The sequence below is a fragment of the Triturus cristatus genome, chromosome 1_2 (genome assembly GCF_964204655.1).
Source record: "Triturus cristatus chromosome 1_2, aTriCri1.1, whole genome shotgun sequence".
Lineage (NCBI taxonomy): Eukaryota > Metazoa > Chordata > Amphibia > Caudata > Salamandridae > Triturus > Triturus cristatus.
In genome coordinates, this window is record NC_140580.1 from 571,935,765 (window position 1) to 571,957,759 (window position 21,995).

General features: G+C 46.8%; 1 protein-coding gene across 3 annotated transcripts in view; it reads left to right on the forward strand.

Moving 5' to 3' along the window:
• PDZD7 (PDZ domain containing 7) overlaps positions 1-21,995 on the forward strand; it is a 573,233-nt gene that overhangs the window by 95,088 nt on the left and 456,150 nt on the right. For all 3 annotated transcript variants that reach the window (XM_085606490.1, XM_085606491.1, XM_085606492.1), the window contains one exon: positions 10,532-10,672. In XM_085606490.1, coding sequence (XP_085462616.1) covers positions 10,532-10,672 — 141 coding nt within the window. The remainder of the gene's footprint in view (positions 1-10,531; positions 10,673-21,995) is intronic.

Consider the following 21,995-nt stretch of genomic DNA (forward strand, 5'->3'; position numbering starts at 1 on the left):
TTCAAGTATTCCATCCATCACTGTTTTGTGTACTTATTATGCAAAAATAGTGGCTACTTCAATGGAAAATGCACTGTCTGGAACTGACAGTGCTCTACCACACAATGCTTTAGTTGCATTTAAAAATCATCCACCTGATGTCCATTAAAGCTAGTCGCGTCACAGACGTTTGTCGGTCTAAAAATTGGGTTGTGATTCTCAAAAGTTGAGAACAACTGCTCCAGTCTCTCCCAAAGCAATTGGATTATTTCTTTATTCTCAAATCTATCCTCCGATAACCCTCTTTTCAGTGCTTTTTCACTTCAAGAGTGTGTGCAACCAAATCAAGCAAACAGCCTTGTTAGAGGATGAGTTCTGTTAAACAATGTATTTTAAGCGTTTCATCACTTAAGTGCATTATTCCATTCTTTTTTTTGGTAGGGCTCACTCACAAACTGGCAGATAGGATTTCATTTTATTCCATGACAAGTCTCCCCTGACCTTGGGACATCATTATTTCATAGTTACCCTCATGGCTCATCACTTTTTCCAGGAATGTATTAGAAAATGACATGGCTGATACTTTACTGACGAGTGATATCAGAGACCTGGCCAGAATTGTTTCAGTGTTTTCCACTCCAAGACACCCATTTACAAATGTAGTGTCCCCACAACTGTAAATGCCTGTGGCTGCCATGAAAGTCCATGCTAGGCCCCATGTGCTGGAGTGTGCATGATCTTTCAATCTTCCCATGTAATGTATCAGGTTTTAGCTCCTTTATATATACCCTGAGGATATTGAAAATGCTTTGAAGCCACCACGAGGAAGGTCTACCACACACTGATATTTTGTTTTGTGAGTTCAGGATCTGAAATGTCTGGTTTTGTTATGTTTACCTAAAGCAGGTATTTATACCTGTTCCCAAATGAGTGAAGTACAAACTTGCATTCCCGTGAAAGCTCACTCTCATATCCCTCATTTACACTACTTGTGTTTAGCTTAAAGGGGCCTTGCATCGTACCTAAAACCTATACTAGCTGTGGAACATCACATTCGGGAGATTCATGAGGATACATCTCTTGACCCACCTTACCTATTCACAAATGTATGTGTAATGGAGACAGAAGAAATTTGTATATATTTGGTGAGACTTGATGAAATATACAAAAGACCATTTCATATAAGGTCAATCAAAGTAGTGAGGTCTGCCGCACTCTGATGGATTCCGTAGAGGTTAATGGAACAGTTCCATTCATTTACCTTTATGAAGCAGACCTTGGTCTGTTAAGAGAAAAGTTTCTTACACTTGAAGCATACCAAAATGAGTAATTGCAGCAGAAAAAAACTGGTTTGGGCGCAGTTGTTCCTGAAGCTTTTCAAAAATGACTCCTTTAGACAGGACCTGGTCTCATGCCTCTGAAAGCATTTTAAAGAAACCAGTATAGAAGAGAGAGCTTTTGCATTATCCGAGTATTTCATAGTTTTCTGCTTCATTCATGTCTGAGATCGGTGAATTAAACATGAGTCTTTTATTACCTTGGAGTTTACTCCTATAATCATCTTAAAGTTGTAGTGTTGCGGGGAGTCTGCACCTACACAGAACTATGCGCAGGGAAACAGGACCTCAGTGTATAGGGGTGTACCAACCTATGACCTTAGTACCCAAAATCCCAAAACCGACTAGCTATAGTGTCTCATTCGTTCTCCTCCAAAAATCACGAAGCTACAAATGATTAGACAACCCAGAACACAACAGTCCCGACTCGCTCAGGAATCGCAGTAGCAAGACATACCCTTTCGCTCACTCACTTGTACTTGTCCACAATAAGAATTGGCAGAGTCACTATAATAGTTCAAAATGTTTATTTTAACTATCATGCTCTACAATGCAGTATACAAGCTATTACCAGCAGCAAAATGTATAAACTCAAAACAATTAGCATTGTTACAATTCCATAGAGTACAAAGGGGGAAGTCATTATATGGACAGTGGAAAAAGGACTATAAGGCCTAACCACCCTCCCCTTGACTGGAAGTTGTTTATTTATATAAAAGATGATTTCTGGGCTTTGACAGCAGACCCCATACCTTAAAGTCTGGATGTAAGGTTTATATCATAGGAACAGCATAGCTCCTCTTCATGGAAAGGCTTTCTCCAAATGTGTGTTAAAACAACATGCATCCCCACAATATCAAAGCACGAGTCTCCAACATTGCAGCTGTGTTTAGCATGTTATGTCTAGGTGCTAGGGACTGACCAGAACATAATAACAAGGGGCATTGTTTATCGACCTTGTACAATGTATTCAGACTAAACTCCAAGAACTCAGAAGCGAACGTGAAAAGCAGACGGTTCTCATGTGAAAGGCATAAACAGTCTTGCAAAAATAGTCATGTAGTAAAGTGTGCAAAAGCAGCATCATGGCAGCAAAGCTCATGCTAACTTAGCAATGTCGACAATGTCCCTAAGGCCATATACCAGTAGGTTTACCTCGCAAGACTCTGTTGCCTTGAAATTCATTTTAGATGTTTCAACTTTTCAAAACACAATAAATATATTTTGGACTAATACGATCCAACGTACACATTTTTTGACTCGCATTGTTTTTCTGCTGAATCTCTTTAATTCTCTTTTAAGGAATTGTTTTCTCTGGTCTGTGAAGGGAGGGAGTATATTTGAGTGAAGTGTACCTATTCTTTTGGTGTGAACGTCTGGATTACAGGTTTGGAGAGGAATATTTGATTACATTTTGTACTCTGTTCATATCATAATTGATAAGCTTAACAATTTCATCTTGTCAAGAGCACTCAACAAGAACTGTAAAAGTGCCACCTCCTTCCTAGACGGTTTTATTTCATTTGTAAATCAACACTATTCATTTCACGAAAATTATTTCAACTCTGTTTCTAAATCAACAGCTTCTAAGAAGCAAAAGAGGTACCATCTTCAGGCTTAACTTTACATTTTATGATCTATAAATGTATTTTTTAAGCTTATAAAAGAGACATGAATAGCTATCTTAAAGAAATAAATAAAAGAATAAAGTATAGAACATGGCATATGAGATGTTAAAAGGGCAAGTAAGTCACACATGAATATAATTCTTAACCATTGTATTATTAAATTTTTGGTTAATACTCTTTAATCAGTGAATTTCTAAGAAGTACTCTAGAAGTTTAATTTTGCCACAAATGTCAAGAATATATCTGCCATGTTACTCATTCCATTCAATTATCCATAGTGTTTATCCATGGTTTAGCTGAATGTGCCTTATGTTCTCTTAAACCCTTCCAATATATCTATCTCCTTGCTACGGTAGTGGCCGGGTTGAGGAATAGTTTCATCTACTCACCTCTGTGTGTGCCAAATCACCAAGGTAAACATGTATAGATCAGGATCGTCTGTCCATTGCACTGTCTCAAAGATTTTGATGAATGTGTCTGTCAAGGAGGGTTTAATGTTGGAACATATCCATATTGTATTGTGAACATACTAAGCAGTGCACTCTACCATATACAGTCTCTTCTCTGTGACACCATTGTAGTAATGTGTAAGACGTGCTTTCCTTAAAATGAATAGCTCAGAGAACATTAAAAAAGTTTACAATCGAGAGGGAGGAGCCTAGCGCGCAACCAAGATGGCCGCGTAGGTGCGAAGCTCCCGAGGACCTCCGCGACCTCCTGAATTAATCCTGATTATATCCTGTCTTTGATGAGGGGACTGTGTCTGTGTACCCGAGCTGAGGCGGCACCCGTTTTCCGTTTTCGAATCGGACCCCGGACACCGGTGGGAGCACCGATCGAAGATTGCGGCCTTCTCCGCGCCGGCCCCCCGGATTGGAGTTGTGGGGCGATCCGGGGACAAAGCGAACAACAGCGGCGGGCAGGGCTGGGCGACTCGCGTACCCCGCGCTTTCACTTTCGCGCCCTCCTTGCCCTCAAGCGAGGTAGGGTTGCGGAGCGGGGTGCGGTGGTGTGGCCTTGTCCCGGTGCCCGGCTGACCCGCCGGCTGTGAGTTGTCCTGCGGTCCAGTGGTCACCCCCCCCCCGGTACCCGTGCACTGGTTTATCGGCCCTTTCGAGGAGATTGGCATGACTTTGGGAGTGCGACATGTCCACAAAGCAAGATGGCGACCGGGCAAAGGTGAAATCGACCCGCCGTGGCCCGGCACTTCAGTCTAACAGCATGGACCGCTACACCCTCCAGAAGGGTTCTCCAGAGGCACCACGTACATCCCCCGCGGGCCCGACTGAGGCGTCTGCTCAGCCCGCGGATCTGACCCTCCGGGACGTCATGGGCGCCATTGCCGAGATGAAGGCCTCGGTGGACCAGCGCTTTGATACTCTGGCGCAGAAGATAGACTCGGCCCTGGTGGATGTGGGCCTGGTGAGAGCCGACTTGTCTAAAACAAATGACCGGGTCGATTCCCTGGCCCACACTACCTCGAGTCTCACTACAGACGTGGCGGCCCTTCAAAAGGAGGTGCACCGGCTTGGCCAGGCGAGCGCCCTGATGGACCGTCGATTGGAGGACTCCGAGGGTCGGGCCCGGAGGAACAACGTTCGTATTGTCGGGGTGCCGGAGGGACGGGAGGAGGAGGCGGCAGATTTGTTTGTGGAAGACCTGATCCTCACCCGTCTCCAGCCCCGGGGGCTGAGTAAACTTTTTGCGGTGGAACGTGCTCACAGGGTCCCCGGAGGAAGACCCTAAGGCCGGAGCCCCGCCGCGGCCTCTCATTGCCCGGATTTTTAACTTTCGGGACAGAGACGCTATCCTGCAGACTTCCAGGCTACAGGGACCGGTCAAGCTTGATAATATGGACGTGAATTTCTACCCTGACTTTACTCCGACGGTCCAAAAGCAGAGACTGAGTTTTCTCGGAGTTAAACGTCGCCTACGGGACCTGAACCTTAAGTACTCAATGCTTTTTCCAGCTAAGCTGAGGGTGGAGGTGGATGGTCGCACGCACTTTTTTGACCGTCCCGAGGCGGTTGGGGACTGGTTGGATACTCTGCCTGGGGATCGGGGCCGGGGGGGTGGGGGGGGGTGCGGTTGGCGGGGAGGGCTCGCCGGATCAGAACTGAGGGGTGAATAGTAGGCCTTGCTCTGGACAACATTCCGGTTACCATTCACTGATCGTGTATGTTCCCCTCCTATGGAGGTCGTACGGGGTCCATTGGGGGCTTTCCCTCCTCCTCTGGGGGACTAGTTAGTTTTTCGTCTATGGGGCGACAGGCACACTGCACTTTGGGGGGGCTGTCTGGGCTCATGCAGGGGTGCAGGGAGGGGGGAGTTCTGTTGGGATGGGTGGGCGGGGGTGGAGTGTTGTTTGTTTGCACCGCAAGGCGAACCCTTTACTGTATTGTTGTTTTCGAGATGCTCTTTGGGGGACGACTGATGGCTTCCATGTATGATGGGGGGTAGGGATTTGACTGTGTTATCATGGAACGTTAACGGACTGGGGGATAGGATTAAGCGTGGTGTGGTCCTGCAGTATCTGAAACGAATTTCACCAGATGTGGTCTTCCTGCAGGAGACACACCTTATAGGTAATTCCTTTCATGCCATGAATCGGCGAGGCTATCGCTTGGTGGCCCATTCGGGCTTCACTTCGGGCTCGCAGGGGGTGGGCATCATGATTAAGAACTCGCTCCCATTGGAGATTGATGAGGTGCGCCATGATGAGAGGGGACGTTACACTGTCTTGGTGGGTAGAATGGAGGGCAGAGTGGTCGTTTTTGTATCAGTGTACGTTCCGCCGGGGTTGCAATCTACCACATTTGCGGACCTGGGGCGCCTCCTCCTTGACCTCCCGGGTGGGCTTCTGGTAGTTGGGGGGGACTTCAATGCGGTGGCTTCTGGGTCTATGGATCGTCATCCCCCCAGGGACCTCCCCCGGGCACAGGCGTGGCTGTCCGGCCTTTTAGATACACTAGGATTGGTGGATTGCTGGCGACTAAAGCATCCCGCGCAGCTGCAATACACCTTCCACTCGGGTGCCCATGGTAGCCTCTCGCGGCTTGATTATGTCCTTGTCCCTGCGGCCTATGCTGGGAGAGTGGGAGAGGTGCGCCATTTGGCGCGGGGTATTTCAGATCACTCCCCACTATTGTTGCACTTTGATGTCTTCCCGAGGGGGGAGGGCAGGGTAGCCCCAATCAATGCCTGGTACCTGCGCGACCCCACTATTCGAGCCGAATTGATCAAATCCTTGCAGCGGTACTTTGAGGAGAATGTGGGGTCTGTCCCTTCGGCTATCTCCCTGTGGGAGGCTTTTAAGGTAGTTCTCAGAGGGGAGGCCCTCTCCTTTATCTCCCATGCCCGGAGGCGCGAGCAGGAGGAGGTAACCCGGGTGGAGGCCGAAATTACTGAACTAGAGGGTGACCTGGGGAGCGGGGTGACGGATGCCACATTGCATGTTCTACACCTCAAGCAGGCGGCCTATAGGGCCCTCGTCACGGAGGCGGCCAGGGGCCTCAGTAGAGAGCAACAGGGGCGACTGTATGATGTGGGTGATAAGGCTGGTAAATTGATTGCGTGGTTGGACAAAAAGGAGAGAGCTAGTCGTGTGGTTCCGTTGATCGAGAGGATGGATGGTGTGTGTCACCGAGCCGGACGCCATTGTCTCCTGCTTCGCGGATTATTTCCGCGAGGTGTATTCCCCGGTTTCTCCCTGCTCGGAGGAGGATTCCCATGCCCTGCTTCGGGACATCGCGCTGCCCTCCCTTTCGGTGGAGGACAGGGATTCGCTGGACGCTCCTCCCACCTCGGACGAAATTGCCCTTGCTATCCGCTCGGTCGCATCTGGCAAGGCCATGGGCCCCAATGGCATCCCTATCGAGCTGTATAAGCTGCGACCGGATGTACTGGCGCCCCACCTGCGCGCGATGTTCCTGGCGGCCCGCTCGCGGGGTTCCCTTCCGCCGGACCAGCGTCTGGCCACGATCGTGGTGATCCACAAGGAGTGGAGACCCCGTGAGCGGGTCACATCCTATAGGCCTATCTCGCTCTTGAACGCGGAGCCCAAAATCCTCGCCAAGGTGCTGGCCAACCGGCTGGTCGGCGTGGTGGGCGATTTGGTCCACCAAGACCAGTCCGGCTTCATACCCCATCGCAACACGGCCCTTAATCTGCGACGCTTGCACGGGGTGCTAGCGCGTGTCCCGTTCGTGCGGGAACCGGCCATCTTGGCGTCCTTGGACGCCACCATGGCGTTTGATACGCTCGAGTGGCCATACATTTGGGCGATGCTGGCGAAGTTTGGCTTCGGACCGGGCTTCATCAGCTGGGTCAAGTTGTTGTATTCCGGCCCATTGGCGCAGGTGGTGGTGAATGGACGAGTTTCGGCCCCATTCGCACTGGGACGGGGCACGCGACAGGGTTGCCCCCTGTCGCCTCTCCTGTTTGCACTGGCCCTGGAGCCCCTGGCGGAGTGGCTGCGGTGGCACCCTTCCATCCGTGGTCTCCGCTGGACCCCCGAGCAGGAGGACCGTGTGTCCCTCTACGCTGATGATATCCTTCTATATCTCGCCTCCCCGCGTAAATCACTGATCGTCCTAGTTGATGTTTTGCGCTCATTCGGTCGCAACTCAGGCCTCGTCATCAACTGGGCGAAATCCTGTGTATATGTGCTTGCCGGGGAGGCTCCGGTCCTACCACGGGACTGTCCGATCCAGATTGCCTCCCAGGGGTTTCGGTACCTGGGTATATATATTACTCTGGACCCGGAGGCCCGCTACGAGCGGAATTTGCTGCCCCCCCTCCAGCGCTTGAAGGAGGACGTGGTGCGTTGGTGGCGTCTGCCGCTTTCGCCGCTTGGCTGAGCGGCCTTGTTTAAGATGATGTCGTTGCCGCGCTTTCTGTACGCTCTCCAGAACACTATGGACTTGGTCCCGGCGCGCTACTTCCGTGAGGTGGAGAGTTTGCAGCGTCGCCTGTTCTGGGACGGGAGGCCACGTATTGCCTTGGCTAAATTGACGCTCCCGTGGTACGATGGGGGGGTTGCCCTCCCGGATATTAAACGGTATTACTGGGCCTCCCAGCTAGCTGCGATTAATCATGGCCTTTACGGGCCCGCCCTGAACCCGGCATTTGAAATGGACAAGATGCTCCTGCCCGGTGGCGACTACAATCGAGCGCTCTACTCTGGCGCGCCGGACCCTCGCCTGACGGGACCGACGCGTGTCATGGTGCGTGTATGGCACGCGGCTAACGCAGCTATGGGGTGGAAGGACCGTTTGACCCGGGCGTCACCGCTATATGCGTCTGCGAGGTTGGGCTCCCTGTGGACCTCGAAGGGCTTCGAGAAGTGGGACACGATCGGCATCAGCACAGTGGGAGATCTCTGGACGAGGGGGGGATTCAAAACTTTCGAGACGCTGCAGACGGAGTTTCAGTTGCAAGGCAGTGAGTACTTTCGGTACTTACAAGTCCGCCACGCGCTGGGCTCCGTCTTCCCGGATGTCGCGTCCATTCCGGAGTCTTCCCCCCTGGAGGACAGAGTGCTGGATGGCCATGTCCCAGACAGCACGATCTCCCTTATATATAAAAAAACTGATCAACGACCGCTCGGGCCTGCTGACTGGCCTCCGCGAGGCCTGGGTTGCCGATGGGCTGGAGTTGGACGACGAGGACTGGATTTCCGCGGTGGCCTCTCCGAAGGAGGTGGCCATCCCGGCTCGCCTTCGCTTCGTCCAGCTTAAGATCCTCCACCGGGTTTACGTGACGGGGCCAAGGCTTCTACGTATGGGCTTTGCTGAGGATGGACTGTGTAAGCGTGGCTGTGGTGCTTTGGCAACTTTCTTGCATATTCTGTGGGAATGCCCAAAGGTGGAGCGATTCTGGCGTGGTGTGCACGAGGTCCTGCGAGTGGTTACGCGTGTCGCGCTGTTGCCTGAAGCGAGGAGATGCTTGCTGAATGTGTGGGAGCCAACTGACTACTCGGTACCGCAGACGCGGTGGGTGACTCTGGGATACATGATAGTTAAGCGTGACATTGCTCAATTGTGGGGATCCCAGAGGCCCCCGGCGGTGTCGGCCTGGAAAGAACACATGGATTGGTGTATGTTTCGTGAAAAGGTGGTGTATGTTGCGAGGGGTAAGCCTGGGGCGTGGGTGAAAATCTGGGGCCCCTGGAACGCCTATCGCGGGGGTATTTGCGAGCCGCCACTGCTGCCGGCTGCCTCACCAGCTCCGTCCCCCTAGCCGACCCCCTCCCCCAGCCACGGGCACGTGGTTCCCCAGTCCCTGATCTGTTCTCATTCCCCTCTTCAGAGTTTGGCGATTGGTTGGGGTCCCCCACTTAAGGAGCGCGTGCTGTCACTTGGGATTGCGGGTTGCCTTGCGGGTGTGGTTTTTGTGTTGTTGTGTTTTGACAAAAGGAAACCGTATTGTGGGTTTGGAGTTATGTGGCCTGCACTACTGATATCTCCTGATTTACCTTTTTGCACCGCCAAGAGATTTTTCTGTATATATGTCACATGCTTCTGCCACTCTAGCGGCCGGCCAGACGGTTGTAGGCCCATACCTGTAACTATTTGAGATTGCAATAAACGGTTTCAAAAAAAAAAAAAAAAAAAAAAAAAAAAAAAAAGTTTACAATCGGTGAAGCTTTTGGCATCTCGTTAGGCCTTTTCCAGCATAAAAATACACTCCTCTTCTCACTAGTGGCTTTAAAATCAATTATAACGGTAACAAAGTTGGTATCTGTGTAATGAAGCATACTCCTGCTTCGAGAATTAAGTAGAGAAAGCAATATAAGTTTAATCCTTTACATTCTTCATCAACAAAGCCATGTACTTCCCCAAGGTCATAGGTCTCCTTCAGCTGACTCCCCAGCATCATATGAACCATGGAACATTCTATAATGAATTCAAGCATTCAGATCCATCTTCTCTTCTCCAGTGGTGGCTGGTACAGAACGGGGGTGGGGGTGTGAAATAAAAAAGAAGAAAGAAAATTTCACTTACCTCTGCACCGTCTCTCCTCCGTCGTCTCTCCTCCGCTTCCCTTCCAGGAAGCACTCGGGCTCACTAAGCCAATCACAATGCTGCTGTCACTATAGCCTATGTGGACTGTGCTTTAATATATTGATGGTGGTTAGCAACACTCGCTCCACGGGTGCCAACTCGGAATATCCTACTATCCCCAACAGCCACATGTGTATATGTTTCTGTACATGGCACGTATGCACTTTTCGCACCAATAGTCACTTTCACTGCGCCGTCACTCTCTGCGGGCACCCCACAACTGTTTTAAGTCTAATGAATTGAATTGCATCTCTCAAAGAATAAATTGAATACAATGAATATATAACTTTGAGCTAATTGCGTTAGAGGTGTATGTACCCTGATCCTAACAGTCTGCCATGGAAGTCAAGGGCTACACTTCCCCCATAGGAACCAATTGTTTGTGAAATATGGTATAATAAAAGGCCTGTATAGCCCTGGTAAATAGTTCTATGTTTGATAAAAGTGAAACATTTAGACAGTTTGATGATAAATAAAGAAAGAATTTAAAGGTCCATTAATGCACATCACCATTTTTCCACAGCCAACAGTGATGAAAGTGAATCGATACTCGCTATTACTGTGGACAAAAGCCCAGATGGACGATTGGGGTTCAGCGTGCGGGGCGGTTCCGAGCATGGCCTTGGGATTTTCGTTAGCAAAGTTGAAGAAGACAGCAGTGCTGGTAAGAAACATTTACTCTAAGCAATTCTAGAGATTCGTTTTGTCTTACTAAATGTGAAAGCAGAAGTAGCAGTGATTTCAAACACAAAATAATTTATTTGAATGATGCTTTATAACTTCATTATTTTCCATATTTAATTGCAATTAAATCATTGAAAGAAATTACAAATTTCAACCAGTGACCGTCTTACTTGTTTACCTGTAAAAACATAGACTATGGGTAATGCCAAATAATGGCATTGTTTTGGTAGCATTTATGAGCCGCTTGACAAATAAACTGCAAGGTCTATTTGCATGCCAGTAGAAATCTCAGGGATGTTAGACAAAAATAAAACATGCTTACCTGTTATGTTTGTGTATATTATATGTATATAAAAAGAAATTCTACATTTAAAAAAGTATAGTGTAACAGTGATATATATGCATGCAGACTGTAAGTATAGCCCTTGGTAAATGCAAGATCCTGGGGCACAGGACAAATGTGGACAGCACACATTAGAAAGTATAATGAGTTTGTGTGCAGTAAAGATAGTGTAGTGCAGTAAATGTCTTGCTATTCAATGATATCAACTATGGATAGTCTTCTAGGTCATCTTTTTCTTTTTTTTTTCTTTTTTTAAAATCTGCTGGTCTTCTGATGTGCTTGCAGCAAGAGATACCAAGCAAGCAAAAGCACACTCCTCAGCTGGCTCACATTTCATCCTGACCAAGGATCTTCATCAGGGTTAATAAAGATCTGTCCAAATAGGATGCTCATGGAAAATGTAGCAGGCAATTGCATCACAGTGGCCAGGGTGTCACCAGCCTAGTAATATTTTAACAGGAATGACCGTGATCTCAGTGACGAGGCCAAGACTTTTGGTAGTAGATGATTTGTAGTCATGAGTTACAGGCTTAGTCTTTTTTACCTGCACCCCAATGTGAAGACTACCAGCCAGCTCTGCCTATGCAAATTTGTATAGCTCCTCTTGACTAGGTCTCCAAATCCTTCTGATTGAAAGAGGTATGTGTGACTTGTTCTTGGATACATGAGTGGTGGGATACCAATAGTTGGGTTTCTTGTGTATATGTTGCCCCTAAAGACATACAGACTTCATAGAGGTTTGTGGCATTCAGAGTTGCCACCTCCTGTCTTCCTTTCATGAGCCCCCTTCACTGTTTTCCTTTCCATCTTCCCTGCATATACCATTGGAAAGCTAATTATATACATTTGGGTGTTAAAAATGCATAACCTTAAATGTAACAGATCGACTCCTCAGTAGTACAGCACATGCACAAAGTGCTGTGGCTGATGTCCTGGTCATTGCAGCACATCTACACAAAGACATTGACGACTGGCCCCACCCCTTCATCCTGTTTCCTGAGCTGATGGAAAGAAAGAGCCCAGCAGCAACCCATGCTTGGTCATACATCATCTAGCTCCAATCTACAAAATGAAGAGGACAGTATGGAAAAATTAGAATGACAGTGCACCTTTGGTAGGCTGCCATAGAATAATACAACAACTACAGGAAAATGAAACTTTCACTATTTGGATCTTGTTGGACCTGGCACCATTGGCGTGGGTCTCCCTTCCATTTTTCGTTGTTGCCTCCTCTGTTTTTGATATGTTTTTGCTGGTTTAGATGCTTAGGGCACTGTACCACTGCAATCCAGTGCCACAGTGAAAGTGCTCCCTATGGTACATTGATGTATGAATTAGTGACTCCATGATTGGTTTACGTGTCAGACCCTAGTATAGTGCACTACGTGCGCCCAGGGCTTGTAAATTCAATGCTGCTGGTGGGCTTGCATCACTGGTTGTGCCACCCACAAAAGCAGACTGCAGAGCCTGTGTGCAGTCTGGTACTGCCATGCTGACTGGGCAAGTGCACCCACTTGCCCGTTCCCTTTTCTGCACATTAGTCACCCCTATGGTAGGCCCAAGGGCAGGGTGCATTGTAGGTATATGGTAGGACATGTCCTGGTGTGAGTGTGGCCTGTCCTAATAGTGAAATACAGCCATTTTCGTTTTTCACTATTGCAAGGCTACCTGTTCTCCATAGGCCAGAAACGGCAGTTTGATTATTACATCTTATAATCCTAATTGACTCAGGGAACATGGTAGAAATTTGGGTTTAGTATGCATGAACTCAGAATGATAAAATACATCTTTTAGTGAAGTTGGTTTTAACATTCTGTGTTTGAAAATACCACTTTTTAGAAAGTAGGTATTTTCTTGCCTAACTATCCAAATCTGCCTCTGCTAGGTTGTGTATTCCCTGTCTGGAGTTTGAGTGACAGGGGCTGGGGAATTCCAGGAGACAGGGTGAGTCAGCCCAGTGGTGAATAGAGACATCTGCATCTAGATGGGTGGGAGGAGTTGCACTTGGGACCTGAATAGGGCTGTGCCTTCCCTCCACAATGCTGGCTCCGGCCCCTGCGGTGTGTCTGATGGCACACCCCCCTCACTGACAAAAGAGAGGAGCAACCTTGTAAACAAAGTGCTCCAGGACTGCACAGAACTGGTTTGGACTGGGCACAGACCCCTCTGCCCTCCGAGGACAAAGGAATTTGGGGTATAAGTATTGGGACCCTGATCCCAAGAATTTAGATCACTTCTGGAATTTCAAGACGAACCTCTGTCGCAGAGAGTAACCAGAGAAGCTGAAGGAACTTGACTGCCCTGAGCCTGTGTGCTATTTTATGGGGTGGGCCTGCAGTGGTTACTGATTGCCAAGAAGAGGGGAAAGGAACTCTTTGTCTACTTTCATACTGCTTGAAGAAGAATTTCCAAGGGCCTGAAGAGAGCTGGCCTCCTGTTATTGGAAACTCAGGGCTACGAAAGTTTCCTTGAAAAATCTTTCAAGCTGCTGTGAAGCCGGCCCGACTGCAGAGAGTGTGCTTTTATTAATTATTGCCCCTCCGGTTCGGTGCACGTGTCGGCGCACAGCTGTTGGCTGCCGTGGGGTCTGCAGTGCCAGCTGACTGGGTTTCACCGGCGCAGGCCTGTAGGCTACAGCGCTGCGTGTGTCCTCGCTGCAGAGTGGGCTCTAATTACTGATTGCCCCTCCAGTTCGGTGCGCGTGTCAGCGCAGAGCTGATAGCTGCCGTGAGGTCTGCAGCGTGTGGGCTCTTGATCACGGATTGCCGATCACCGCTCCGGCCCGAGTTCCAGGAAGAGGAAGACCGCGTCATAAGGAAGCCGTTGCCTGGTGACCGAGGACGCCTTTGCGAGGGAGCACGAGCAGCGTCACACCCCGCCCAGCAGGACGTCGACAGCCGGAAGAGAAGCTGTGTGGTGAGGTGGAACAGGCTGTCCCGACCCCTCCATGAGGCGCCGTCGAGGGAGGAGGAATCCTGTCTGTCAATCGCCCCGGCGGGACCGCAGGACCAAAACTGTTCTCCAGGTATGAACTGCCACCCGCGTTGCCGCCTCGCATTGCCTTAGCGGGTTGGAAGTTGGCACTCCTACCAAGGGGGAGCTTTTATGCATAGTAAGTGTGAGGCACCCTTGTTTTCATTGCGGGTCAGCCTACGATCGTGCCTGAATCCCGCTAGAGTAAGCACCACGGCCCGTCCCTGTTGCTGACATTCCATTTCTTCCCTCCTTCACCGCGCACTGATAGCCCGTATCTGAGGGTTTGAGCTTGTGCGTTGGTGTTTACACAGCTGCAGCACTCTATCATCAGCATAACCTTGACTCACGGAGTACTGTATTCCTGATAAAATCATTGTTGCATACATTGCTGGCCACATACATCTGGGACATTTGTTCATTGTGCACAAGGAATACAGAAACCTGCAAGTTTGTTTTCATATGGATTTTACTTAAGAAGAAGATTTGTGTATGTGCAATTTTTGTCGTTGGTCTTGTGATAAATTTATATAAAAATATGTATTTTTCATACAACCGGTGTGGTGTCCATCTGTAGTGTTTTCACTGTGTTACTGTGTGTGTTCACAAATGCTTTACACACTGCCTCTGAGATAAGCCTGTCTGCTCGTGCTACGTTACCACAGGGTGAGCAGGGGTTACCCAGGAGTGTAACTCCCATGTCCTGACTAGGAGCAAGGGTCCCTATTTGGACAAAGGTGCACACCATTGCCAACTAGAGACCCCCAGTTCTAACAGTTCCTTTCAAATGTGTTGCATTCTTTGTTTTCTCTTATTATGTTTCTTAAAGTCTTTCTCTCTCACTCCTTGGAACGTGTAAAGATATGTGGGGATTCTTTATTCCAGTAGTGGGTCTCTGAGTTAGCTGCTGTGCAGGCAGCAGGTGGCTCTTCGTTCTCCTCTTGTATCCAGAAATAAACTTGCAAGTTTAGTTTACCTGCACCTCCTCAAATGTCTGCAAGCTGGTGACAATAGCGATCTCTCGAGAGGACTGAAGTTCTTCGTGGCTGCTGCCTTTATTGCAGTGTATTAAAATACTGGAATTTCCCAGATTTGCAAAGGTTGGATTTCTAATCCACGAAAAGAAGGACGTAGTTTAATGCACAACACTGTGGAAGAAATACCATTTGAACTGAAGTCTTGACACTAACCCACTAGGCAGTTCTGTGCAGGTAGCGTGTTGTCAGGTTACTTACCAGTCCAGTTCAAGTTTCAGGGACACATTGGTAATCCAAACAAACTTTCAATCTTGAACAACACAATGAAGCATAGTATAAGGAGCAACATGGATTTGTATAAAACATTATTTTTAAAAGTCTTTATGCTGAGTGGTTATTGTGCACAGTAACCACACAGTGTAAGAATCTAAAAGTAATTATGCTTATCATAATCAGTGAAAATAAAATTAACTTTTTTATCATTTTTAGAAAGTTCCTAGCATCCTAATAACCTCTAGTTATCTCTAAGGTTTACACTATATTTTAGTCATAGCACTTCATAGCAAACTTACCTCCCAAGTGTCTTGAGGATGATCTTGCATCATGCCTGTTGACCGCTAATGCAGCTGCCCTTTATCAGAGTTGTGCCGGGGGACGAAATGCGCTCTAGGTGAAGGAGCACCCTCTGCACGGCTTCCAGAACACACTCTCCAAATGAGAGGGGCTGATCTGGCAATGTGGTATAACCTCTAGCATTCATCTTAGGGCTGACACCTCCCCTAAACAATGGTCAAATTCTGTACCTTATTTAGGGATTTTCATGCATTTCTTCTAGAGATGTGTAAACGAGAGATGAAAAACAAGCTTAATCCAACTAAAATGGGGTCTCTCACAGTGTTCACGGCATCCCCGGATTGTGGGTAGGAATTACCTATTTTGAAGCCTGTGAAAAAGCATGCCTAAAAATATATACTTAAGAAATCGTTGAATAATCAAGCATAAAATTAAATGTGTAATCAATCAATAAATGCAGATAGTACATAATAAATCATGATATTAAATGTGAACACATGCGTTTTTGTTAAAGAATCAAACCAGGCACTATATTTGGGTTCTAACTAATGGGGCTGGTAGTAACAAAATAAAAAAAACTTAAAAAGGTAAGACACTCTCCAAATACTTTCCTTCATTTGGATTCAGAAACGCTGGAGCAGTCTCTTCCCTCTGGGTACTTCATTAATGTTTTCCCAATCAACACTGGTGTCATGTAGTCTCCATGGGAAACAGCCTTTATTATGCAGGCCTTACAACGAAATGCCTTTGCCACATATCCATTACAATGCAATGCATTTACCACATCTGTGAGATATATATATATATATATATTATTTTTAACTCACTAAATAAACCTAAGGTTAAATTAACGCTATAAATAGGTGAAATATTCAGTAACAGCTTAACTTTTTAAACTAAAAACTACAGAGTAACTGACTTCCTGCCATAAGATAACTAGAACTCACGCCTCAGCCATGCAGTTTTCTCATCAATAAATTAATTTTTGCAGTGATATTATCAATGATGTCATAGAAGATGTCATGAGTGATGTAATATATGGGGTATTTAGCAGTACATGGCGATGGCATGAGTTATAGTTACCTTGGGGCACGAGTCCAAGTTACTTGCGATAACTATAACGGGGGAATTTCTCTGGTTTTTAGAGTTAAAACAGTACGTTGTTACATGACATATCGCCTAACTATTATTTTCTTTCAATTTTTTTATTAGGGTTTTGCATGCATTTCATTACAGTAAACTTTCGCTTATATATGCTCCAATCATTACATTACATCGTCATCAACCGTTGCGTGAGCTATAGTGAGTGGGTGCTGTGGTTCGTTAGTTGCCGAAGGTATCTATTATAAGCGGTAAGGCTGGTCGCCCCCTAGTGCGCTCTGCTCCGTCCCCATGTATGTCTGCACAGTAATGTCGCCAGCGTCCGTCTCTATCGGGGTCAGCACTACCTCCCCAATGTAGTGTATGCAACGTTCCCTTCTTTCCCAGGTTCACTGTCAGGTCATGTATCTAGGACCACGGCGTGTAAGCCGTCAACCGGGGCAACTACCGCCTACGGGGCGGTTTGGAACGGGCCCTAGGGAGGGGGGGGAATCCTTAAACTTGGAAAAAGAAGGGGTGGGGAAGGAAGGGAGTAGGAGGTGAAAAATGGAAGGGGGGGTGGGAATGCGGGACTGGCGGGGGCGAGGTTCACGTGCCAGATTGTGGGAGGACTGATAGCTAGTGCGAGCGATCCGTCCTGAGATCTACTTAGGAGAGGGGGGGGGGGTCGGGTCTGTCGGTCATCGCTTGTCGCGACACAGGGGGACATATCGCCTAACTATAATGTTACTTTAACCTTTTTTTCTGTGAATTTCCAGTTTGTTTAACGTAAATTTATTACTGTACGTACATCCAAATGCTCACTGTGTATAGCCTGAGACTAGGCCCTGTTGCTAACCCCCTCAAAGGCAACCAATCCCACACTGAGAAGGGCCAACGGCTGTGCATGGTGGGGGTGTTGGCCATAGGGCATGACCTGCCGCCAACCCCTCCACAGACCGCCAACCCCACACTGTGCACGCCCTTTGGCGGATTGCGGCAGGGGTTTGAACCTTAACCACTTGACAAAGGATTGGCCATTGGGTCACGGAGACTTCATCCCCTAGGGTCAAATATCATTAAACAGGGGAGGGAGCATGCACTCCCCCCTTCCTGAACCTTTTCGGAACACGGGACCCCACCCCCGGGACCCTATGTATTTCTAAGTGAAGGGGGCCATCTGGTTCTCATCCCCGAGCCTTATTAGGCCCTGGGGACCCCATCCCCATAATACAGCACAGGTGGTAAGGATAATGGTAAGGGTGCTTTTATGGTTTAGGGTTGTGTAAAGGAATAGGTTGGGAAAGGTGGTTTTAGGGTTTAGGGGTGGGTAAGGATGTTTTTAAGGTTTAGGAGTGGATAAAGGAATATGTTGGTAAGGTTACAAAAAGGAGGTTCCCCCCCCCATATAAAAATCTATATTTGTATAATAATTTTAAAAAGGGGAGCTTTAGGGAGGTCCCCCCAATTAAAATTAAATATATATATATATATATATATATATATATATATATATATATATATATATATATATTCCAAAATGCCCCAAAGCAACAAACACTACTACAAGTCCCAGCATACCATCAGGCTAATGAAGCCACACCTACTAAGGGTACATACGAAATAAAGTAATACAATGGTGAAACGCTCAGTGTACTTTTGTCCGCCCAAGAAGAAGAGGCGTAAGGCCTCGAAACGCGTCGGCTTTGTGGATAATTTCCTGGGAGCAGGCAGGCGAGCGGCGCGAGGTCTGTCACTATTGAGAGCGCCGTCGAGTGCCGTCCCGTTGCTTTGGGGCATTTTGGATTATATATATATATATATATATATATATATATATATATATATATATATATATATATATATATATATATATATATATATATATAATCTACTGGCGGTCGCCAGTAGATAGTTATAGTTAGGACCGTGTTTCCATGGGAAATCCGCAACATTCTATTTGGAATAACTTTGGTGCCGATTGACGAATCCTCGCGAAATTCTCAAAATAGGTGGGGCGCTCCGCTCCGCTCCTTCCCTGAAAGTCTCGGGGGGATTCGTCAAGCGGGGGCTGAGAAAAAGGGGGGGGTCCCAAAACGCGTTTTCCCCATGCATTTTTCCATAGGACCTTTAGTCCGAGCTACAGCCCGAACGGCTGAACAGAATTACTTGAAATTTGGCAGAGAGGTAGCCCTCAGGTCAGGGATGTGCCTTTTGAAGGTCTCGTGTAAATCTGTTCAGTATTTCCTGAGAAAATAGCATTTAAATCAATATATATATCTATAGGCGCGCTCCGAGCGCGTACCGTAAGCTTACCGTACGCGCACGCCGCCGTGCACGAGCGCAATTCTGATTGGTTGTTAGATCTTAGTAAACATTCGAATTGGTCGAAACCAGGAAGTGTCGGCCGCCATTATGTCTCTCGCAGTCTGAGGGGGTGAAAAACAAAGGTGGAGAACGTGAAAAGGGGGCAGGGTGGACAGTTCCTGACCCCCTAGCCTTTGTCAGGGGGTCCCAGAAGGACCCCCAAGGGCAAAAATTAATTTAATTTTTTTTTCGAAAATTCACGGAATGCGCGTAGCGTACGGCGTAAACGGAAAAATTCCGCGAACTTCGCGTAACTATTCCGCGATAACGTGTACCGTACGCGCACGGCAACATTTTTTTTCAAAAAGGTAAGCTTAAAAAAAATTAAAAAAATTGTGAGGTAAGGTTGGCTCTTAAAAGAGCCGTTGGGTTAATACAGGGATAGAGGAAAGAAAGTATGAACGTCTACAAACGTGCTGGTCCCCAAAAACAATAAGACCACAACACGTTGTACACCTCATTGAAACCCTCCGAAATCGAGGGTTAATGTCCAGAGGAGCTGAAGAAGGTGATGCTCCCACCTCAGAGGAAGGGCTCAGCTGAGCTGCCGATGATGTACTCGGCTGAGCTTCTGAGGTTGGGCTCCGGTGACTTACTGAAGAGTTTTCTTCAGTATGTCGAGCAAAGTCCTGGGATGTTTATCCCTAAGGTGTCTCATCATAGAGTGATTTCCAAAGGAATACTTCTTCCTTTGATCTCCTCTAGATAAAACACGCTCACAAAGTCTGCAAGTGACCAATGGAGCATTGACCTTTTTCTGCCCCTCTGGAAAAGTAAAATACTCCCATACAAAAGAATCCTTTTGTTTCCTCCTTCTCTGTCTGATGATGGTGCTGCTAGGCTCACTCTCAGAAGAGGACTGCTGCTCTGCCATTGTATCTCAATGTCAATTCAGCTCCTTCTCCTAGGGGATCTCAAGCAGTAATGAGGGGAATGGGTGTGGTGTGGGAAGTTTCTGGAACTGAAAGTAGTTTCAACCAATGAAAAGTGTTCTTTGTGGATCACATGACCTACCGTGCGCGCTCCGTAAGCTTACGGTACGCGCTCGTAAACAAGTACGCATGCGCAAATGTGACGTAAATATGCGCTTACGGAGCGCTTACGGAGCGCGTACGTAGGACGCACTCGCGCATGCGCATTACACGCACCCGCGTAACCGCAACGTTGGTTCCGCGCAACGTGCATGCGTGTATGCGTACGTCACGTACGTATCACATAAGCGCACCGTACTTATGACGTATGGAGCGCGTAGCGTCAGCTTACCGTACGCGCATCGTATCACATAAGCGCACCGTACTTATGACGTACGGAGCGCGTAGCATCAGCTTACCGTACGCGCACGGCAAAAAATGCATAAAAAAAAAAATACAAGTTTCAAGAGTTGTAGAAGATAATAACTGTGATGTACAACTGTATGTAAACATTAATTTTTAAAAAATTAACCATTCCATAATGCAGGATATAGTACATATATTATTTTATACATAGGTTGGATATTATTTTTTACCAAAAATCTCAAAAAAAAATTTGCATTTAAAAAACCGTACAAATTCACTAAAAAAACCATAGGTTTCACACACGTTATAGTTAGGAATTAGCATTTAAAAAACCTTGCAAATTCACTGAAAAAACCATAGGTTTCACACATGTTATAGTTAGCAGGACATTTCACTCGTGAAAAACCAATGAAATTCCCCCGTTATTGTTAGTGCAGGCAACTATAACTCACGCGACCGCAATCCTCTGCTGATGATGTCAGATATTACATCACTGATGACATATGTGTCTTTATGAAAAATAAATATTTGTAATATATGTATAGCTAAAGATTAATGGAAGAAGACATGGGTAAATAAGTGTCTAAATACAGTGATGTAATATCTGACATCATCAGCAGAGGATTGCGGTCGCGTGAGTTATAGTTGCCTGCACTAACTATAACGGGGGAATTTCATTGGTTTTTCACGAGTGAAATGTCCTGCTAACTATAACATGTGTGAAACCTATGGTTTTTTCAGTGAATATATAATATATAATAATATATAATGTGATCAAGGCTCCACGGAGTCGAAACGCGTCATGGCTGGCTTACCTCGAATGAAATAAACAATCATCACGAGCATCAAACTGTGGTCCGTGCTCCTTTCTGTGAACTTGCGGGCGCTTTCTGAAGCGGTGGCGTAGGAGTGCTCTGGATATATATATATATATATATATATATATATATATATATATTTATTTAATCTTATTTGGGGGTGTCGCCCTAAACCTCCTCTTTTTATGATTATTATAAAAATGAAGGTTTTTATATGGGGGTGGGCAAACCTACCTACTGCCAGTAGGTAGTTATAGTTAGGACCTTGTTTCTATTCAAAAAGTGGTTTTACTTTTGCCAATCTCTTTGGCACCGGTTGATCAATCTTCGCGAAATTTTCAAAACTAATAGCACACTCAGGTCATCTTCTGCCTTAAAAGTTTCGGTGTGATTCATCAAGCGGGGGCCAAGAAAAAAACTGGGGTCTCAAAACGTGTTTTCTCCATGTTAATTTCCATAGGAAACTTTTGTCGCAGCTACAGCCCGAACTGCTGAACGGAATTACACCAAATGTGGCAGAGAGGTAGCTCTTTGTCCAGAGTGCACTCTTTGCTTTAAATGGTGTAAATCCGTTCAGTAGTTCCTGAGAAATTCAAAAATAAAAAAGATTATATATCTGGTGACTACGGTGGATCTGCGAACCCTCCAGATCACGAGCTTCATTCTGATTGGCTGCCAATACACCAAACCAAGAAGTGTTGGCCGCAATCTTGTGACTCGGTTGAACCGAGTCACAAGACAAAATGTAAGAAAATGATCAAAACAAGAAAAAGGGGTAGAAACACCCTGACACTCTAGGCCTGGTCAGGGGGTCCCACAGGGACCCCAGAGCCAAAAAAAGCTTTTTTTTAAACCAAACGCGGTCTCCCGCGCTTGGTTGGTTTTAAGGCCCTGG